A 23,258-nucleotide genomic window follows, 5' to 3' on the forward strand; every position below is an offset into this window, starting at 1 on the left:
TGAAATTGTCAAATGCATCTTTCCTTTCAGATAGTGAATCTTATAGAAGAAACTGGACACTTTCATATCACAAATACAACTTTTGACTTTGATCTTTGCTCACTGGACAGAACCACAGTCCGTAAACTACAGAGTTACCTGGAAACATGTGGAACCTCCTGAAGATTTCAGCGTCTTTCTGCATCAGAACCTGTTCTTTAAATGACACATTCAGAATGATGCAACCAAAATGGGGGTGGGGAAAGAAAACAACCCTCTTCAGCTTTATTTTTACTTACATCCAGTGATCATGTGTTGATAAGGGAGAAGAAATGTGACGAGACTCAGAGGACCACTCTTCTCAAGAAGAAAATGCTGAAGAAGAGTTTGCCTGGGTAGCCTTGAAAAACAAATACACAAAACCAAACAAAAATACTTGGTCTTAATGAATGTGTATGGTATCATGTATCTCTCTCTGTGGTGTTCTAGTCCACAAGATGAATGCATGTTCAACACACTGCCTTATTACATAACTGATCTATTTATTACTTCATACATGTATTCTAAAGTTAATGAGTCATTGAATGGTACTACCAGATGTTGCAAGTAGTGAAGTCCCATATGTGCTCTTTTGATGCAGTACTATCAGAAGCATAGTAATCTTACATTAAAAAGCCACTTCTTGCAATCTTTCTCTAGTCTCTAAAAGCACTACAATCTTGTTTCCACTTCTGCAGTTCCAGGAAACAAGGTACAAAGTTGGGGATCAAATAATAATCCTATATTTGTTGCTTCTCTGCCACAGTGGGTTGGACCACAGTCGGTTGGACCACAGGTCCTTGGTTCTATCCATTTATTGATCTTCACCATGGTAGGAAGTGCACCAAATAGGATTATATGACTTGCTGTCTAGCCTTAGTGAATAAACCAGTAGGACTTCTAACAAAAATTGTTATGTATACTGTCCTGAATCCAGCAGCTTTTGCAGCCTACATTCTTGTGTCTGATTTAATGTTATAAAATTAAATATATATGAGTGAAGGTGTTCTGCAGGATCATTATAAAAGAAGAAATACTGGTCCTGTCTCTAAGGAGATGTAGAGAATTCTTAATTTGCAGCTATTTATTACTTTGAGTTTCAGCACTCCTCTGCTGCCAGTGTGTGACTCACTTATACCATAAAATTATTTGCATAACTTTTTTGTTTGTTCATATAGTATATGGTCTGCTTACTTTGTTTTGAGGTTTTGTTTCTGATTTTGTTGGGGATTTTTACAACTGCTAAATTAAAATACTTTGAAAAAAAATTATACAGTTACATGTTGGAATAAATACATGGTATATTGCATATATATGTGTATGTGTGTGTATACGTGTAGACATGCACCTGCATATATATATAGATATACACACACGCGCGCATATGCATATATGCTTTTTACACTTTCCAGATTTTGGTATTTCTTCAGTAACCTGCTTGTGTTTCCAGAAGGATTTCTTGTCTCTAGAAATGAGTATTCTTTCATGCCATCCATTATTCCTGAAAAGTCAGAATCCCTGTTTATGCATGATAAAAAGAGAGCATGCATACTCAGTTTCACGTTAAACCTCCATGCTTTCTTGATGAAATGATCACCCTTCTCTTGGGAGTTCAAATCCCCCAATAAAAAAGGAAGACAATTTTAAAAAATACTTCTGGATGCAAAGATTTATTCAGGTTTATTAGCCTTAAAAATGTATCTTGTTTCTGGACAGGCCAGTATGTCATGTGTATGCTTATATGCCACATGTAGTCTGTATGTGTAGAGCTAAACACAGTATCTGTATGAGTTCCTGTTTCATGCACATGGTCTGTGCAGCACTGTAAAACTGAATTTCTTTTGGGGTTATTTCCTAATACTGTTTCTTTAAGTCCAAAGAAAATTTTACACTTTACTGTTTTTGAGAGGGTGGGATACCAATTGGGTTGGGGAACTCTTTTTTTATTTAAAATGTTGTTTGGCCACACTCCACAGGAAGTCCTTCTCAGGCTTCGCAAGAATAAGTGTACTTTTTTCAGTAATGTTATGACTCTTATTGATGATTGGCATGAAGCATACTTGAAATGTTTTGTTCTTCTAAGTCCATGTCTTAATGTGCAATTGGTGGTGGGGAGGGGAGTGGAAGTGTAATTCAAAACTTACTTTTGACATAAAGAAGGTGATGATGGGGTGGGGATGGGGGTGCATGTGAAGGGGATAAACTTCAATTTTTATTGATTGTTTTCTATGGAATGTTTCGAAATCTAAAAGCAACCTTAAAACATTTGGTCTACTAGTGTGTGTTCAACTTCTTGTCTTTTAGCTGTATCAGATACATATGGAAATTAGTCCTTTTTGATTTTTTACACTAAGCTTTGTGGTAGAAACTCACTGAGTTTCAGGAGGGGAAGAATCCTGTTATGCTTCTTGTATGACTACACTGTTTTTTTAGAAATGGTGAAATGAATAATTTGATCCATAAAATAACAGATAAACTTTATTATACACTGAGATCTAGGGTGGAAGAAAACAGCAAGTACCAGAATAGGCGTGAAAGGGAGATGACATCAATTACAGCATCAGTTACTGCTGAAATTCGTGCAAACTGTGGATCATACTTAAACTCTTAAATTTTATAATTCAGTGGGAAAGGGAAGAAGATAGACTGCAGTGGTGTGTGTGTTGACTTTTTCACGAAATTCTGATAGTTACTAAGTGTTGATCTCAATTTTAAAATACAGCTATTTTCATCTAATTTTATATGCAAAACCAAAATAAATCCTTTTTCATTCAATTTCAGACATTCATATTTCTCTTAAAGAAAAAATAGTGAGATACCTTTTCAAGTCTTTCATGTGTATAGGCACTGGTCTTTGGGTTGGATTAAAGTGTTTGGACAATAAATATTTAGGGTTTGTCTTAATATCAAGCTGTTTAAAACAAAGTTGTAGAATTTGGGTTATTCCATTCAGTGGACTAGCCAGGTTCACAGTAAATTGCAATAGCTAAACCGATCATTTTCAGCATAAGTGAGTCACTGTTACTTGAACAGTGTTTGTGTCTAATAGTAAGGACAGTTTACATCTCGCCGCTTAACTTTTGATCTCAGAAAGTGATGTCCAGTTGGGTAGACAAGTTTTAATATCTCTTTAGAAATTTGAATCAGTTGAGAGGCTTTACGGAAATTGCAGTATCATCTCGATTTAAAGGCCATCTTAGTCCACAGTAAAGAGAGAGCAAGAAAGAAGTAAGGAGAGTCTTCCAAGATAAAAGAAAACCCGTGTTCAGTCTTCAGCTTTTGGATCGTAAGAAATGGTTGACTGTTTCTCTTCTATTTCGTTGGGTGTTTTTAGGTGAAGTCTACACTTTTGAAGTAGTGTATGCACAGTACAGTGCATTTGGAGAGCCCTGTAGTTCTTGGGTTTTGCTTGATCCGTTGTCTTTTCTCATTCTCACAATGAAATAAAGTATGTTCACTATCTGGTTTATGTCCCTGGTAAGTATAATCTTGTTTTCTTAGGAGCTATATTAGTGTTTCGTGGCCTCTTGAACAACCTGTTAATTTCAATCCCGATTACCTATTTTGCAAAACTAACTGCCCTGTTCAGTTGCTGTATGCATTATTTTACTTCAAGCACTAATGGTAGGATATTTGATTTGCCTTATACTGTCTTTGTTCATGCACATCATATATTCTGTCTTTTACTAATGGCTGTTTAATGGCAAGCAGTGTATCTTTTAGCAAACTAGTTTCAGTCAATAGAGGAACAGGTTGTTTTTATGTTTTCTCATTGGTCCATTGATGTTCAGAGTTTGTTGTAGTGCAGTGCACTGAAATTCAGACTCGTGGTGAAAATTCTGTCAAGACTTTCAGCTGCAGTAGGAGCCAGCAGAAAGTGCAAAAATAAGCAGTGTAAAACATGTTCCAAAGTTTAACAAGTGTTTTTTATGAGCCTCATTAGTTTTCTTAACTGTTAAGCAGCATACAGCAGAATGTAGTGTATACCAGGAAGGTATTCTGTATACTGTACCAAGAAACTTTACTGTTGAGCATAAAAGGCTTATGAACAGATGATGGAGACCAAAACTCATATATCTGCAGTGCTTTTGTGTGTGCTTGGGAGTTAATCAGTGCATTAGCACAGCTAAAGCAATGACATTTACAAGGCTGGCTCTGTGTCTGAGCAGATAAATAAACATCAAACCACAATCACATAAGAGCCTTGCATTTATTTGAGTAGCAAGAAATGCAGCTGTGACTAGACAGGAAAGAGAAGTGTTGCCACAGTGAGAACAATACCCTTGTGGAGGGACGGGATGGGGTACAGGAACAAGACTGGGGAAAAAAAAGAGTAAAGAGATCCCTTACTAGCTGCATGTGGTCCTTATGTTAACATAGACAATACAGTTTGCTGGTCAGCCATTCTGCCTGGTGTAAGGTAATGGTGACAGCTTGCAGAATGGCAGCTTCTTTGGTTCACTGCTCTAATGACTGTCGTTGCTGACTTGATGAGAGATGTGTTGCAGCATAATACAAACTTTTAAGCTGTCTTACTATTTGAGATGCTAATGTCTGTTTAACATTTGTTTGAATATTGATTCTTACTTAAATTCTGTATTTTACCTCAGTCAGACTGATTCTGCTGCAAAATTATGATCTTGCATTTTTCATTCCTCATTTAATTTTCCCAGTCTGGAAATACGAGCAAAGTCAAATGTAGGTCTGTGAATACAGCAGAAGATATATTTTCGTCATCAGTATAATTCTGACTAGAAGTAACCTTTTCCTTGAATGTTACATCAAATGAGTCATTTTCCTATGTTCCTTCAGACAACCGATGCTATAAAGCTAGAATTTCCATTAGGAAACTTTACCCTTCTCATCACAGTGAGGAATAAATGATTACCATTATAATTTCTTACAGGGGGACAGAATTCAGGGTCCGAGTCCTTTTTAGGAAACAGTAGCTCTGTGAAGCTGTCAGTTGCATCTTTTTAAAAAGCCCAAGAAATAAAGCCTGTTTCTTGTGGGGAGGAAAAGCTGAGGAAAAAATCTGCTAAAAATACTTTTATAATGGTGGGTTGTTTTTTTTTATTTTCCCAATGGCCGTATTCCCATTTCAAATCCTTAAGCATCTAAAGGTCAGTAGACAGACTGCATACAAACCATTAAAGAATCAAAGGTATTGTAAAGGTAAAGCAAATCAGTTGTATTAAAAGCCTGGCTGCACAAGTAATAAGGTCACAATACTATTACTGCTTTCGGTGCAGGGCAGACATTCCAGCACATGTGGTTTGTGTATCCACATCTGAGTGGGTGGTCTAGAAATCAGTGCAAAATGCCGCGGGAGGGCTTAGTTTTTGAGTAGTGCAGAAGAGACATTCAGGATGGGCTCAGCCAGCGCCACCCAGGTTCTCCACGATAAAGCCGTTTTCTTTCAGCTTTCGTGAGCAGCTAAGTTTTCACTTTACCCAGTCATGTAAATATTTGAATTCTTTTTTGCAGCTGTATTAGTCCTCACTCATAAGTTTGTACTTGATAGGTTTGTGCTTGTGGTTAGGTTTGGGGTGTGAATATTTTGGTACTGTTGTTACTTTATTTGGGCAGACCATAAGAAGGTAGAAGTGAAATGTGGTAGTGGCTTCTTTAATACTATTTTTTTATTTTCTACTTCTGTCCAGCAAATATAAGTCTCTGAAATGTTTTCTTCGGAAAATCTCTTATGTGTGGGAAGAATTAATACTGTTTTCATCAGTGTCACTTTCTATTAACACAGTGTATATGTATTATAAGAGGATGAGTTAAGATGAAGCCTCTGTCAGAGTGTACACATACAAGATTAGATGTGGCTTGATGGAGTGTTTGATGGTCTGTTGGACCACTGCAAGCAGGGAGGCATAGGAATGTTACTTTTATTGTTATTGTAGAACTGTGTGAATCTCAGCCTGTGTAGCAAGTGAAGTGAGACATTAAGATACTAATTTTTTTACTGTCTCTTGCTTAAGGTCCCTTGGAAATCTGCACACCGTCTATGTAGAAAATCAATTATTATTAGTGCTGGGATTTTTCTGTGTAGAACAGTTCTTTCTGTTTGCATTATCAGGGTATCAAGAGTGTGTGGCTAGAATAAGCGATGCTGTTGTCTTACAGTTATGGAACAGATTTCTGCAGTGCCTGTAAGTTGATTTATGTTCAGGACTAGCCATGATGTTGGTTGCTCAGATAGATTATTTTCTTTTTTTTGCATTTCTAGTGGTTTTTGGTTTAGTTTTTTGGTGGTTTTTTTTTTTTTTTTTTTTTTTGGTAGCTGTTCTCTCTCTCCCCGTCTGTGCAATTCCTTCCTTCCTTCCTGGTTCATGTTCTTAAAATGGTTAACAAAAACCCAACAGGACTCAAGGTCTTTCCTTTGACAATGTATTGCATTAGACAGCTGCTGTACTTTTGATGGCCTAAATCAATACTGGATATACAGTTTCTTCTTCAAAAGCAAGGAAAGCGAAATTGATTCCATTACACAAAATTGTTTCCATTACACAAAATTGTTGAGGTTGGAAGGGATGTTGAGAGGTCGTCTGGTGCAGCCCTATGGTTTCTCTCTGTAAGCCTGTTAGGCTTTTGACAGACCAGTTGGGAAAGCTCTTTGTACAGTGTCTTTTTCATGCAGTGAGTGTCCAAATAAGCAAAATGTTACTTTCAGTATCTAGGCACACTCTCATAAACTTTATGTTGCTGTTCTGTAAGAACAGGGTGTTTTTTCTTTCCAGATGAGGAGATTTTCTCCAAGGAACAAAGCTGGTACAGATCTTCCTCTGTTAACAGTAAATGGAAATCATTTTAAAGGAGCCTTTTCAAAAATTGAGATGTACTGCCTTACAGTTCACATGCACTTGGTTGGCTGTGGATTTTATACTAATGATAGTGTTTCTTATATCATTATTAACACACATACTATATATTAGAAAGATAGAATGGTTTAAGTTGGAAGGGACCTCTAAAGGTACCTGGTCTGCCCCTCCCTCCCGTGGGCAGGGACACCTTCCGCTAGACCAGGTTGCTGAAAGCCCAGGCTGGCCTTGAACACTACCAGCGATGGGGCAGCCACAGCTTCTCTGGACAGCCTGGGTCAGTGTCTCACCACCCTCACTGTAGAAAAATCTACTTCCTTATGTCCTCTTTCAGTACAAAAACATTGCCCTTTGTCACTACAGTCCTTGGTAAAATATCTTTATAATTCATATAAGCTCCTTTTACCTGTTGAAAGACCACAGTAGAAGATCTCCTTTGAAGCCTTGTCTTCTCCAGGATAAAAACCCCCAACTCTCTCGGCCTGTCTCCACAAGAGAGTTGTTCAGCCCTCTGACCATTGTTAGCCCTTCTGTGGACCTGCTCTTAGCTGGTCCTTGTCTGTTTTGTTCTGGGGGTCCCAGAGCTGAACACAGTACTCCAGGTGGGGTTTCACAAGAGCAGAGTAAATTTAGAGAATCACCTCCCTCAACCTGCTGTTTACACTCCTTTTGATGCAGTCCAGCATACAGTTGGCTTTCTGGGCTACAAGTATGCACTGCCAGCTCATGCCCAGCTTTTTGTTTACCTGTATTCTCAAATCATACTCCACAGGGCTGCACTCAGTCAGTTAATCCCTTTTTCTGTATTGATATGGTTTAGTGGTGGTCTTGGCAGTCCTGAGAAAATGATTGTCTTTGGTTGATCTTTAGTGTCTTTTCCAACCTAGTTGTTTCTGTGATTCTGTGATACTGGGGATAGCCCTGACTGAGGTGCAAGACTTTATGCTTGGCCTTGTTAAACCTCATGAAGTTTTTCTCAAATCTGCTGCACCGCTCAGCTTGGTATCTGCAAACTTGCTGAAAGCACTCACAATCCCGCTGTCTACGATGTTGTTGTAAATATCAATAGTATTTGAACACTATTTGTTACTGCTTTCCACTTAGCCATTGAGCCACTGACTGTAACTCTTTAAATGTGGCCTTCCAGCCAATTCTTTGTCCATCTAACAGTCCATTCATCAATCCCATATGTCTCTACTTTAGAGGCAAGAATGTTGTGGAGGATTGTATCAGGGGCCTTACAGAAGTCAAGGTAAATGACATCTTGTAGCTCTTCGCTTTTCTACTGATGCTTTTCTACTGATGCAGTCACTCTACTGTAGAAGGCCATTAGCTTAGTTTAGCATGATTTGCTGTTGGTGAAGCCATGTTGGCTGTCTCTAGTCAACTCCCACTCTTACATATGCATTGCTGTATGTTCCAGGATGATCCCTTCCATGACCTAACTAGGCACAGAGGTGAAGCTGATGGTCGTTGGTTCCCATGTTATGCCTTTTTACCCTTTTTAAAGATGGGTGTGATGTTTCCCTTTTTCCAGTCACTGGGACTTCACCTCACTGACTTTTCAGATATGGTGGAGTGGTTGTGGCTTGGCAACCGCATTAGTCAATTATGTCAGCAACCTGAGATGCGTCTCATTGGGTCTCATGGATTTATGTATGTTCAGGTCTTTCAGTTGGTCTTGAACCTGATCTTTACGCATGATGGGATGAACTTAATTTCGTCAGTCCCTGCCTTGATGTTCAGAGTTCCTGAGCTTGGGAAAGAGAGATTACAGAAAAAAAAAAAAAGCGACACTGAATACCTCAGATGTCAATAGTTCTGTATTATCTAAAAGCAGTGGGGAGGTGTGTGTGCACATTTTTTTTCATCTTCCTTTGCTGACCAGTGTACTTGCGGAAGCACTTTATTATACTTTACATCTGTTGCCAAATTCAACTCAAACTGTACTTCAGATTTCCTGATTCCATCCCTACATACCCAGGCAGCATCCCTGAATTCTTCCCAGGATGTATGTCCCTGGTTCCACTACGTGTGCAAATTCTTCTCATGCTTTACTTTGATGAGGGGGTCCTTACTCAGCCATACCAGCCTCCTGCCTTCCTTTCGTCATTTCTGACACATGAGAATCAAGATCTTTTGCCCTCTTAGGAAAACTGTCCTTAAAAATTTGCTAGTTCTCTTCAGCTATTTTGTCCCTGACAGCAGTTTCTAGGAGATTCCATCCATGAATTCCTCAAACAACAGGAAGTTTCTTCAACAGCTCAGGGTCCTGAGGTCTACTCTTCACCTCTCCATGTCCCTCAAGATTATGAATTCCACGAGGTCATGATCACTGGAGCCCAGGCTGTTTCCAGTCTTGACATCTTTAATTAGTTCGTCCATGTTGGTAAGCAACAGGTCTCGTTACACTTCTCTGGTTGGGCTGTCTGTCACCTGGATTAAGAATTCTTTCTCAATGCTCTGCAAGAGTCCCTGGTCTGCTTACAGCTTGCTGTGCTGCTTTTGCAGCAGATGTCAGGGTGACTGAAGTTCCCCAGCAGGATCAGTCTGTGAGCATGATCCTTCCTGAAGTAAGAATGCTTTGAACAGGCAAAAATACCGCTTGGCTGGGGGACCAGCCACGAGGTTTCCTTTATTGGCTTGGCCCCTAAATTTTACTTACGCTCTCAACATGTTCATTGCTGTTTTTCAAAGGCAGCTCTGTGCAGTCAATTAGATTTTTCACATAAAGAGCAACCACCCCTCCCTTCTTTCTTGCCTTGACCCTTCTGAAAAGTTTATAGCCACCAGCTGCAGCACTCATTGTGCAAATCATCCTGCTGCATTTCAGTGGTAATGGTAAGATGGTAGCTCTCTAGCTGCACAATGGCTTCCAACTCCTCCAGTTTGTTACCCGTGCTGCGTGCATTTGTGTAGAGGCATTTCAGTTGGGCAGCTGACCGTGTCATCATTTCAGAGGAGCACTAACTGCTCTGAGGCATTTCACAGGTGCTTCCCGGTTGGTTCGTGGTACATCAACAGTCCTGGCTCTTCTCTGTTGCTTAAAACTGCATCCTGTTCCCCCACTATAACATCTTCTAACTGAAGGAATTTGAAGCATTTTGTGCCATTTCAGCATTGGATCTGTCCTTGCAACCTGTGAAAATCTTGCTCACACTGTTATGTCAGCCACTTCACCGGGTGCCAGAATTCTGCTTACCTTGGAAAACCAACTTAATAGAGAGTTACCCTGGTCTTAAACAAAACACAGTATTTTTCTGGTAGGGATTTTTCAGTCTGCCCATTTGCAATATTGTAGCAGTAAAAAAATACTTCTGCTCCTGGAGAAAATAACTAAAATGTTTTCTTCCCTCCATGACCAAGTCTTTTTTTGGTTTCTTCGTACTCTGGAAAAGATACTGTGTACACCAGCATCATCTCAACTTGTCATGGGATAGATGACTCGAACTCACTGAGTTTGGTAGCTTTGGTATCTCAGAATAGCACTAGCAGGGTGTCCCAGTACCCTGTCCAGCCAAATCTTAAAAATGTCCAGCACTGGGGAAACCACCACTTCCCTGGGGAGGTTATTCCAATGGCTGATTGTTCTCATTGTGAGAAGTTTTCCTCTTGTGTCCAGGTGGAGTCTGCCCAGGAATAACTTCGACCCATGACTCCTCATCTTTTCCATGTGACTCCCTGTAAAAAGGGCGCTTCCATCTTTTTTTGTAGCTACTCTTTAGATACTGGAATATGATGATGAGCTCTTCCTTGAGCCTTCTTTTGTCTAGGCTGAACAGATCTATTTCTCTCAGCTTTCCTTTACATGGCAGGCTTGCCAGTCAGTTCTTTAATCATCTTTGTGCCCCTTCCTTGGAGCCTTTCCAGCTTGTTCACATCTTTTTTTTATAAAGAGGACCAAAACTAAACACAGTATTCCAGGTGTGGCCTTACGAGTGCCAAGTAGAACGAGACAATGACATCTTTGTCACTGCTGGTCATGCGTTTTTGGTGTAACTCAGCATCCTGTTGGCTTGCTTTGCTGCAGCAGCACACTCTTCACTCATATTGAGCTTGTTGTCCACCAGGTCCTTTTCCACAGAGCTAACTTCATTGCTGTGAAGGAAACAACTGGTTAGTTTCACCACATATACCTTGACATTCAACAAGGCATTATGCCACTTTGCTGCTTCAGTTCTTTTGCTGTAATGAGAGACTAGCACAATTTTCACTTTCCCATGTTGTCTTCCAGTGATGAGAAGGCTCATATGTCTGCAAGACATAGATCACTTTATAGATCAACAGTATCTAGCAGAATGGAGGTCAGAGAGTCTCAGGCTGGTTGAGGTTGGAAGAGACCTCTGGGTGTCGCCTGGTCCAATCTCCATGCTCAAGCACGGACACCTAAAGCCCAGGACCATGTCCAGATGGCTTTTGAACATTTCCAAAAATGGGAACTCTACAACCTCTCCTGGGCAACCTGTGCTGGTGCTCAGCCACCCTTACAGGAAAAAAAGTGGTTCCTCATGTTCAAAGAGAACCTCCTGTGCTTCCATTTCTGTCCACTGCCTCTTGTCACAGCGCACCACTGGAATGAGCCTGACTTGATTTCACAGGCTCAGCAGCATTCCTCTGGGGGTTCATGTGCCTCTGTCATTGTATGGTGATTGAATTTAAAATATTTATTGAAAAAGTTGATCATGCTGTGTAATCCCTGAAGCTTGTGAAAACAGATACATGTGGTTTGCAGTCTGCTTTATGAAGCTTACATGGATGTCAGTGGAGTGTTCATTTGTAGGATTGCTTTTTTGGCCTCTAAACCTCAATGGAAGTCATAACAAATAAAAACCATTTAGTGTGCACTCAGTCACTGTATTTCAGAATTGACCAGTGTAAAACATCTTGCACTGAGCACTGAAATGTATTCTAAATTAAGGAGTTATAAAAGTCTAATTTCCTCCAAAGTTGGAGGAGGAGACAGTAGAAATGAGACCCTTAGAAAACTGGCAAAACACATACTGTTTGACAGCGAGGCTGATCAGAGTAGAAGAAATGGTTAAGATCCTGATTTGCAGCATCGGCACAGTGTGAAGGGTACAGGTACATACAGGAAGAAGAAAGGGAAGATGCTTTAGTTTAAGGTGTGAACAGTTGTAACACAAAGTTCAGAACTGAAAAAGCCCTTTTGAAGTTCCTGGCTTTGTTTCCTGGTGGAAAGGTGAGCACATGGAGTGCTGTCACTTAGGTGCAATGTCAGTAACAGGGAACACTGTCCTGTCCAGCAAGCCGTCTGAGAGGGAGGTACTGTGCATCTGCTAATAAGGAGTGAATGAGATTTGGTGCTGCTGATTGTTTTCCATGGGAGTACCAGAAGAAATCATCAAGGTTGGAGACTGGGCTGTAGAGAGACGCAGGAATGCACTGTGTTGACAGATGAGCAACTGAGGTGAGGGAGGATGAGGCATTAACATTAGTGTTCAAATTTACTTTCATTAGAAGAAAAAAAGAAGGCCTGGTGTAGATGAAGGTATGTTAATTTATTAGTGAGAAAGGGAAATGAGGAAGATATGAACTAAGAAGATAGGTCTTTGTGGGGCTAATCTTCAGAGAGTATTTTTAAGTTGAAGACTATCGGGCACAGTTTTTGTGGATGCTTTCAAAATCCCAGTACAGGGCCTGTAAATGTGAAACTAGCACGATGTCTTCTAATGTTCAAAAGCTGAAGCACAGATATGGCCTGTACCATAGGAAATTGAGTTAGGACAGAAAGCTGACAGTATTTCTTCAGTTGGGGAACGAGGGCTGTATGGAATACATTTCTGAGAAAAACAAGTTAAGCAGTCATTTAACAAGATCAGGATATCTTGATTTGTTCCAGGGGAGGTGAAGATGCCAAAGAAGCAGGGTGAAAAGGTTCAAAAGTGAGCATTTGATACATTTCAGAAGGTTTAATATCTTTTCCTGCCCCTAAATTTTAGTGTGCTCTTACCTCTGATTAACCTTTTGCCCCTGTTGCATGGCAGAACAATGGTGTCTCTGTTAAACTCTCAGCGGAGCTCCTGATTTATTGTGTCCTACTTAATGTCTATTGGTAATCCTCCAGTTTATGTGTGGTGGGGTTTTATTTTCTTTTATCTTTTCTTATCAAAACAACAGAAACAAAAAGCAGCACTCAGACCATTTTGCCTTGTATTTCAACCCCAAATGCTGGAACGTGATAGAGAAGTAATTTCTTTTTAACCACTCTAACATACTCTCTGTTGAATATTAGCTTTAAAAGCAGCAAAGTCAGGACTTGCACTCTTGTTTTCTGAGGTGAAAGAAGAGCAACTAGGGGTTTTATGTCCTACTGTTCTGCCATCTCTGGAAGTGCAGAGGAGTAACAACCATTTGAAAACTTTTGCCAAAACAAAATGGTAATGTTTTACAGAGTATATGATTGCCATTAGTATTACTTTTCAAAAGGGTCCTGCAGTCACTGAGGCTTTTGCTCTGTTTTGTTCTTCACATGCGTAAGGATTTTATGTGTTTGTCATTAGTGGGTATCCTCCTGTATCCCAAATCATGTGCCTTAGTAGGGGGCCTATAGAAAAGCACTCATGTGCCTCCTATTGAATGTAAGTTGCCTGACTATATAACAATATTGTACTGTAAGCAATGTGACCTCAAGCAAGAAAGATACAGAAGTAGGTCTCAATACATTTGATATATAATCCTCGGAATAGTCCCTGGAGAGGTTTGGTAAACTGTGAGACTAAAGAGTAAAGATATCAAATAGGGTATGTCAATGTTTATTCTTTATGTATCACAGTGAGAGCATGCCGAAAGCTCGTTCAGTTTGCTACACTTTCTGTCTAGCCTACATACTAGATTTGCAATACTTGTCTGAAACACAATGCACTTGAAAATATATGTGTTTTGTCTATTGCTTTTGCCTAAAGGCCTGAGGTGTTTGGCTATTTTATTTACTTATAGGAGAAAGCCAACCACTATCCTCTGTTAGTGAACACTTGAGGTTTTGGGGTTACATTTTTTTTACTATTGCTGAAAGCATTAACTGTTGACTGAGTAGCAAGAAGTCTTTCAATGAAAATGTAATTGCTATTAATAGTTAAATTAATGGTTAATATTGTGGTGTCCTTACAGCATCTGAAGCTTTCAGGAGTATTTGTTTCATGTCCAAATTTAAGTAGCTAAACACATGAGATTTTGTGGATCTGCAGAGAGCCACAGTAGCTGAAATAGGTTTTGCAGGCAAGATGTTTACTATATACTCTACAGATTTAGCCGGAACGGTTATTAAATCGCTTATTGTCACTGTGTAAATCACTTTTACAATACTTCAGAGATCAAAGTATTTCTTACACAGCACTGTAAGCACTCCACAAGTGTCTGAGCATCATGGAGAAGTTTGCCATCTAAAGAAGATAAAATTCAGCTAGTAAAAAAAATAAATAAATAAAATTGAGAAGTCCAGGAGCAATTGCATTGAATTTGTTGTAGGCAATTTGCCAGTTTCAAAAGCACTATTGTACCAGGGAAAGTTAGAAACACCAGCCTATTCAACCTGTTTGCTGTGCTTTTTGGAAACAAATAGATCAAATGATTGAAACAGAATCAAGTACTGTTCTCTTTCAGTGAGTCCTCATTAGCTCATTGTTTGTTAGCTAGACAGCCCAGGGCTGATTCCAGACAGTGCCACCCCATCACAGACCTTGGCCTGGAATTGTAAATGCAAAATTGTCTCCATTGAAAAGGTCTGCAAGGTAAATGTTTTCATGTCTGAGATTGAAAGTTGAGGATAGTTAGTGATCTTACAATGAAGAAATTCTGTTTGCCTTCCCCAACATCTCCTCTTGCCACCCATCTGGGAAGGATTATCTCATATGTGGTCAAAATAGTTCGCTTTCCATTGTACATGGGCCCATAGCCTGTTCTCATGTCTCATAGCAAATCCTCATCAAAGGAGATCTGCCTGGGTTTTGAAGTGTGCAGGGTACATGATCAGTGATCTCATCATCCAGTTACTACAAACTGGATGCTACAAACCAGTGCTTTAGCAAAAAAAAAAAAGCTATCATGGGAGGGTTTTTGATTTTTTTTTTTTCCCCCTTCTGCTTATGGTGCCATGTGGGACCAAAATCATGGATCAGTTATGTAGTCAACTTAGATTAATTTTTTTTTTAAGGATTTTGAAACCTTAGGAATGCAACTACTCTATCCCTGCTAAAATTGACACCAAGTTACCGGTCCTGCTGAGCTGACAGTATGTTCCCAGCTCACTGCAAGTTTGGTGAAGAGACACAAGTTCATGGAGAGCAGCACTGTGTAGGAAGGAGTGCTAGAATATAACCATGCTTCCACTAAGTGATCCACTCTGGCTGTCATCAGGCTCTTGGTTTTCAAATGCTAGTTTTCATATGGTGAAGTGGGAATATTCCCTTACCTCACAGGGGACTTCTGAAGCTGGTTTTATTGTTATTTTACAGTCAGTCAGTTCTTTCTGTCATTGCTCCTCAGTTGAACAGCATGAGTTCAGAGGTATTAGGTGTGCTCAAAAGAGCTACGTAACTTCTCGAATACACTATGAGCTCTGCAATAGCTGTTGCGCTGGCTGTTTCATCCCACGATGCCGAGCCACTAATTGCAACTATGGAAGTCTTTTGAGCATTTGCAGCTGCCTAGTGCGACTGTTGCATGGGTTGCAGATAGTCTGAGCTCCTAATTAGCAACGTAGGAATGTGGAAGGCACGTGGTGCTGTAAAACATTGAGTACTGTCAAGGATTATATGTTGCCTATAATAAAATTCCTACTGAAATTCCCGAGGGTATTGCAAAGTGAGGACTAAAGAGAAAAAAGACTGGTAAAGTACAGAACTTGTGGAATTTAGAACCTGAACCTGTGTGTAAGCCTCAGTGTTTGTTTATGGCACCGCCGAAATACAAATATAAATCATCTGCTAATTATTTAAGGGATCATTTTGTGTGCTTTTCCTTTAACGTCTCATCTCCAGAAGTATGCACAGTAGGTTTTTCGAGTTGTTTCGTGCCTGAAAATGTGAAGTTACAAGTACTTTTCAGAGTCTGCATTTCTGGGTCTGGAAGATATTTTGTGGACGCACATTGTGACAGGATGTGTACATCCCATTCCTCTTCTGTGAGAATCAATAGCAGCATCATACGTAGACACAATCTTTAAAGGGGGGGGGGGGGGGGTGGAATAAAAAGAAGCCTTACAAACACAGCTTTAAAACTACCAAGTGTTGAGGGCTTTTTTTCCCATCTGTGTACTGTCCTAAAGAGCACACAGTACCTCTGGTGCCAATTAATCTAATTGGTTCGCTTATTTGGGCAGTGTTTTCAAGTACCACTAAACTCTCTCAGGCCTTGGCACGCAGTTAAAGGAGATGGTTTCAGTAGTTAAAAAAAAGGGGGGGGGGGGTTAAGAGAAAAAAGGAACAATTAAATCATATAAATGTCTTTGTGAGAGATCACGAGTAAATGTGTATACTGTTTACACAGATGCATGTGCAAACATGGGTCTGTTACTGATTTGAAATACGAAGTAGTTTCAAGACTTTTGTCTTTCATTAAAATTTCTTTCAAACGTTAATCATGCACTGAGTTTTTAAAAGGTTAAGAAAGTTCTTTTTTCTAGCATGGTGGGTTTTTTCTTTCTTTCCTCAGTCTTCATTCCTTTTTCTTCCCTTTTCGTTTGATTCTTGTCTTTACTGTTATGTCTTGCTCCTGGTCCAAAGACCAGGTTCTGTCAAGAAGCAGCGTAGTAATAGTGAGGTGGAACAGAATGTGTGGCTTTCTAGGTCAGCTTGGCACTTGCAGTGCTCCTGCAGCAGCACTGGGCTGGGGACATAAAATGAACAGCGAGGATTTTATTTTCAGCTTACTGCTTTTTAAAAAGGAAAGTACTTAACTACAGGAGACTGAAAATACTGTGTTGCCATGTCCCAGATAGTGAGTTTAAGCAGAACAAATGCCACTGGCCTCTCTTGGTGCTGCTGATGGTACTTGGCGTTTAGTCCAGAAGATTGCTGAACAGACTTTGAAGAGTGTTTGTTCTTGGATAGCTTGCTCCCTCTGTGTAGCAGTGCTTCACTGGTGTCACAGAACCCCCAGCCATGCATGACTGACCCCTGGCAGCAGGTGTCCAAAGTTTGGAGAGCTGGTGTCACGTTCCACTGCTGTGCCCTGGTGTGCTCAGGTCTGCAGCTCCAAACAGCAATCGGCTTGCTTTGCTGTGCCTGGCATTGTAACCTCATCTATAATTTGAGGAGCACTCTTATGCTTCTCTCATTCTCTTTCCCCCTTCACCTTACCCGCCTGTCCCTGCAGGCTCTGTGTTTCCATCACATGTATCTAACACTGGGCCAAAACTGAAGCCTGAGTAGAAATATGAAAGAAGATATAGACACCAGGTTTTAAATAAGATGAGGTGCCATGGCTTGGTAGGGGAAGAAAGGTCTCTCCTAGGCTGCCACTGGTGGGGATATAGACATTTACTATTGGCTAATAATTATAACCCCACTCTTTCAAAAGGCAATAAAATACAACTGCAGTAGGAAACTAGGTGGGTGGTTGGTTAAGTGAAATCTGATTTTAAGAACAAACAGTGAGCAAATACATAGGGCATAAAAGGAAGTTACCTCAGCTAATTACATTTTTTTTTATTGTCCTTCAGCTTTGTTTCACTGGGCAGTCTTCATACGGATATTGTATCAACACTGAGATACGGAGAATAAGGATGTTTGAAGTTAATGCCACAAAACACATTAATCTACTTATAGGCATTTTGAATAATGTGAGTAATTCTATGCCAGCAAGTGTCTTATGTTCATGCGTTACTCCCTTTAGAGTAAGTGAGAGTTCATGGTCTTAGGTTCCCCAAAATGGAATTAGATACCTAGAAGCCCTCAGTTTGTTTATGTTTCTTTGCAAATTAATGGAACAACATGGATGCATTCAATTAAACCTTTTCTTCCAGACTTTGCCATCTTTGAAACATCTTTGTAATTTTTGATCCCCATGTAGCTGCATTTAGGGTAATTAGATTCAGCCCTTTACTAGGGCTCTGGTGTATAAATGCTGAAAGAAGCAAAACAACCACTCCAATGCAGCCAGTTGCTGCTGTCCCAACATCAGTCTTAAAAGCAAGATAGTCCTACTTTTTCTGGTGTACATAGGTATGTGTAAACATCCGTTATATTTTGCTTGGTTACATACTAATTTTCATCAGAATCTCTTAAAAATAGCATGGCATGAAAGAGTCTCCAATTTCTTGCTTGTAGGGAACTAGGAAGTTTAATGTGTGAGACCATGGGGAATATGTAATTATTATGCTACTGCTCATTTTAACTGCTTATGATACTGAAATCCTGTCAGGCTGAGAGCTTACAACCCGATGCCCTGTTTCTCACAGGAGCCGTTGAAAATCATTGAGAGGAAGGTGAAGGAAACTGTACAGCTGACATATAAGGGTTACCTAGTTTTTATTGGAAGTCTTTTGGCTTGTGAACCCCACTCTTCAAGACACAGTCTTCTTACTTTCCAGCCAAGGTGGTTGTTCTCAACCACTAACAATGCACAGTAACAGCTTTTGACTATCTGGAGAGTAGGGAATAAAACTACAAGAAGGAAAAGAAGACAAGAGTGAGCCTGAGTTTGTCTTCCTGTTGTAGTTACTGAATACAATGAAGTGAGTGAAATGAACTGTAAAAAAGTAAAATGAATTACTTGGTTTCTGCTTTCCCTTATTGAATGAACTCTGTGAAGAGCAATGAAATACACAAGGAGCACACTAATGAAAAGTGGCTGTTGTGGACCACTCTTGTGTCCAGGAGCCAGCGGGCCCCCAACTCTGCCGAAGGAGTGGCCGATCAGTTTGCATGGCCCTCACTCCTGTAAAACCAAATGTCAAAGTTCTCAAGTTCTTGGCAGTGTTCCCCATTAGATGTCCCTGCACTGGGTTGTTAGTGGTGTTCAGCATCCAGCTTCACACGTATATTTTTTTTTCTGTTTTTAAAAGCAAAGGACTCTCTTTTGCTGTGGATCACAATCCAGATAATTGTATAAAAGAGACATCTGCACCGTAAATGACTTATTCTCAGCTACCTCATATTTAATGGAAATGGAGAAGATTGCAGACATCTGGAAAGTCTTTTTCCCAAAGAAATGTAGAGTTGAATTTCCTTTTCAAAACTTTTTTTTCTGTAGTAAAACGCCTTGAGGGGTGTGTTCACCTTCTTTGATTTATGAATATTTTGCATGTCTAGCTCAGGAGAATGGAAGGATCATGAAGATACAATGTTAACCGAATTCTGACTTATATACATTTTTTTGTTTGGGGGTTGTTTGATTGTTTGTTTTTTTTTTTTTTAACAGTCAAGGAGACATTAGCACAAAAATACAAGAATTTTGTGTCTTGGATTTTGCATCCCATGTATTCAGAGCAGTTCTTGTTTCACAGTCTAAAGCAAATGTTTCTGGTGTTAGTGGCTGAGATCTGAAGAGATGCTTCATGGCTGGCTTAGGAGTCATGAAATTTAGCTATGAATACAGAGGTGGAAGGACATGGGGGGAGAAAATATCTCAAGTGGAACTCTATTCAGTGGGAGTTTACTAAATAAATGTTAGGGGCATTTATGGATCTGGCCACCTATCATTGGCAATGCAGAAAAGCATTGGTCTATCGTCCAAACGTAAGCTTAGCTGGAGGCTGCAGCAGCTGATGCGGTAGTGGATTTGTCCCGCAGAAAGCTTCTCTTGTGTCTGATACAAGCTATGATTTGCACTTGAAATCTTTCCTGGGGCATTTCCTTCTGAATGTGGGAGTTCCCCACATTCAGCCAGCCCTCACAGCCTCCCCATGGCCACAGAAAGAGGTGCCATCCTGCTTTGCTGAGCAGGGTCCCAGAAACACCACCCTTTCACAGACGACTCCTCTTCCCCCAGCAGTGTCTCAGATGTTACTCATGCAGGAAGTGAGGCAGAGTATTTAAACAGATGGCATGATCGTTTGAGCCCTTTTTCCTTAGGGGTGGTAAAAAGGTATAACGCAGACTTGCGTCAGACCCTAATAAAGCACAGGTTACTTAGCTAGACTCTAGTTCACTCTGCTGTTTCATCAAATAACATTTTTCATGTCAGCTGACTTGTATGCTGGTGAAACTTGCCGAGGTTTGACATATTACCTTTTAAAAACTTGTAATTTTTGTAGTTCATTTTATTAGTACTTTCATGGTTTTAATAGTGTCGCCAAGAATTCTGGAAAGAGCATAAAAATAGTTCCTTCATGACATTTTTGCTATAAGCGGAAGGCTTCTGTAAAGTGGTGTGGCATGTTTTATGTTCCTCTACTGCCAGAAAGGCTGTGATACTCAATTAAGACCACAGGGAAATGATGCATCTTTTAGACACCAAGAGTGCAGAGACCCAGGAGGAAAATGGTTAAATGGTAAATCCCTTCTATGGTTTGTCATATTATGTCATGATAGCATTGCATTGTAGAAACAAGAGCTAGCTATACTAGGTGGGTGTTTTCGTCCACTGATATATTGATTGATGGCTTGGCTTCGTGAGCGAAGATTTGGGAAGGGCTTTAACCACTCTTACTACAGGAGATGACAGTCTTGTTCAGAATGTGTGAGTTAAAGCCCTTCTTGAATCTTCATTAGCGAAGATGACATATACATAACCAAAGACTAACAAATTCATTCATGGAATGGTTCTACAGCCATGTAGTAGAATTTAGCTGAGACCATCATGGAGTCTGTTACGCATTCACGACACATTGTGAAATCATTGCACACTGAGGAGCATATGCTACAGTTAGGCAGTTGCTGGGCAATCATCACCCTGAGCCTACACCAAAAATTCAAGAACCTGTGAGAAACCCACATAGCAACACCACAGAAAATGATCACCAGAAAAGCATGGAATTGTATGATTAACAAAACCCTTGCGGATTGTTTTGGTGGTTCTACTGCAACTGTTGAGTGTTTGGTCATAAGCTCAGTGAAACTGGTCATGGCATTTTCATGGCTCTTCATGGCTTTCCATCACTTTTGGATGGAGTACAAAGTACTGTTCAGCTCAAGGGTTAGGTTTCGTTACCTCAGTTTTAAACAGGTGCAAGCAACTCTGTAAGGAAAATACTGTGTTAGAGCTAGATCTTCCAATATTAGTCATGAACTTAGAGAATATTTTACTCTTGTTGCTGTAGTAGATTTTCAGAGCGTATCTGAAAATCAAGAAAAAAATAGCAGACTGAAGATCATGTAGACAGGTAGCAGCGACAAGAAGCAAAGACAGGGGCTTATGCCCAGTGGAGTATCTTCACCAGCTTAGAGAGTGAGGAGTGTCTACTATAAGCAGTTCTCCCAACTCATGAGCTCGTGAACTTACTTTTTCCATTGCAAATAGAGAAACCCATAAATATTTGTTGAAATGTGCGAACAGTCTGAGTAGTTTATTATTTCATGCTAGGAAGCAGAATATAGTAAGTCAAGGTTAGTAGGCAGCAGCCTGCTACTGTACATGTTTTGAAGATAGTCTTGAGAAAGTGTTTACCTTATCACATGAGATAGTGTTAGGGTTATTATTGATTGAGCTACTACATTATGGTAAGTGTAAAGTATGGATTTGGCAGAATAAGCTGATGTTAAATAGCAATCAAAATGTAGATCAAAATTTGGAAGTTGGAGAGACAGCATTCTTCCAACTTTTTTTTTTTTTTTAATGTTTTGATAAAATCCATTCTTTAAGATTTGGTTGCTTTTCTGGAGAAATAAATAGCAATGGACATTGTCTCCATTATGTTCTAAGTATCTTGCAGACAGTGTACCACAAGCTCTAGTTTGCAAACTTCATCTTAAGGCATACTTCTCCAGTCTTTGATCTGCAATGCAAAGATGATAATGATGCCCTGGCTTTAAAAAATCTTAGGCCTGTGTAATACATAATTTTCTTTTATTTGAGGGTATTACTTAAAAGTGTTTGGACAGTCTTACAAAATTTGTCATTAGTAAAGATTTCTATTTTTGATATGTTCTCTATGTAGTAAGCTACTTTCCATATGACTTTCCAGTTGTGGCTATAGTACAGCAGACACATTTCACAAGTTTAGTGATTCTTATTTCTTCAACATGGCAACACCGTGTGGTGTCTACAAATGACTCTCTGTATTTTAATCAGTGCCCTCTCCTCAGCAGAGGTCTTGGGTGCTAGCTGAAGTATTTGTCAGTCCATTTGTAGAACCAGGAGTTATTAAATCACCAAGTCTGATCCCATGGTGAACAGAAGGTGAAAATTTTATCCAGTTAATCCTGAACTGAGTCTAACAGAAAACACTATTACTGCATCTGCTGGCAAAGCAGAGAGCCATCTTGCAACTTCTTGATTTGTGTTACCTGGTTTAGAAGGTGAAAATGAAAAGTAAGAATGTGTACTGCATGTTTTTTTGTTAATGGGGGTGCAGCTCCCATGGCATAACTATAAGGGAGCAGTAACCTGCAAAACACATTGTACTGAGTGAATTTCTGTCCATACATGTTTTATAGGGTTGGTAGTGCATGGTGCTGCTGCCAATGAAAGAAGGCATTGGATACCATCTAAGGACATGGAAATGGCGAGGCATGACAAGCCACCATTCCTTTAGTTATCCTTGAACATCTTTTCTGACAAAAATAATATGCAAAGGTGTACTTTACCAGATGGCATTTCAGAAGGGGTCTCTGTAGACATACTGGAAAAGGCCATATGAAAGTCCAGCATGCACTGCCTCCACTCTGTGATATTTTTGACCCTTACTGATGCAGATTCTCTCTCTTCCTGTCAGGAGGCCCTGCAAGGCTTCCTTTGGTCATCTTCTGCTGCTCATCCAGCCTGCCTGCATCCCGCAGATCAAAACCTTTACCTCTAATATCCTATACAGTACAATCCAGCAGTAAATTAGACATTCTTTCTTCATGTGGAAAGTATAATCATCATGCAGCAATAATGTTTAGAATGGGCTATGCCAAATAACTATATTGTAACTACAGGCCAAAATAAGTGCTTCTTTATTTACTCCTTGGTCTCTCTTCATATATGGTCTGTGTAAACATATTTTTTTCCTGAGACGTGCAGTGAAGCATAGTCTTGGACATCTGTCATAACTGAAGTCTGCATTTGAATCTTTCCGTCAAGTACCATTTTCAGATAATCTATGTTCTGCCTATACAATTTCCTATCGTACTTCAAGAGGAAATGATATCCTATGCTTTTCTGTGATACTGTGCACTGTTCAGCTGCTGAAATCCTGCACCGCAGACTTGGTCGCTTTCAAATAATGAATGAAATGACTCAAAACTCCTATGACAAAGCACACTAATGTGGCTGCTACCCAGACAACAGCAAATGGATGCAATTCTTGCTAGC

General features: G+C 39.9%; 1 protein-coding gene across 1 annotated transcript in view; it reads left to right on the forward strand.

Annotated features, from left to right (window-relative positions):
- MLLT3 (MLLT3 super elongation complex subunit) overlaps positions 1-2,175 on the forward strand; it is a 124,053-nt gene extending 121,878 nt beyond the window's left edge. The window contains exon 12 of the mRNA XM_065664018.1: positions 31-2,175. Within this exon, the coding sequence (XP_065520090.1) occupies positions 31-162 (132 nt within the window). The 3' untranslated portion in view covers positions 163-2,175. The remainder of the gene's footprint in view (positions 1-30) is intronic.
- The last annotated feature ends 21,083 nt before the right edge of the window (positions 2,176-23,258 follow it).

The sequence above is a fragment of the Lathamus discolor genome, chromosome Z (genome assembly GCF_037157495.1).
Source record: "Lathamus discolor isolate bLatDis1 chromosome Z, bLatDis1.hap1, whole genome shotgun sequence".
NCBI lineage: Eukaryota > Metazoa > Chordata > Aves > Psittaciformes > Psittacidae > Lathamus > Lathamus discolor.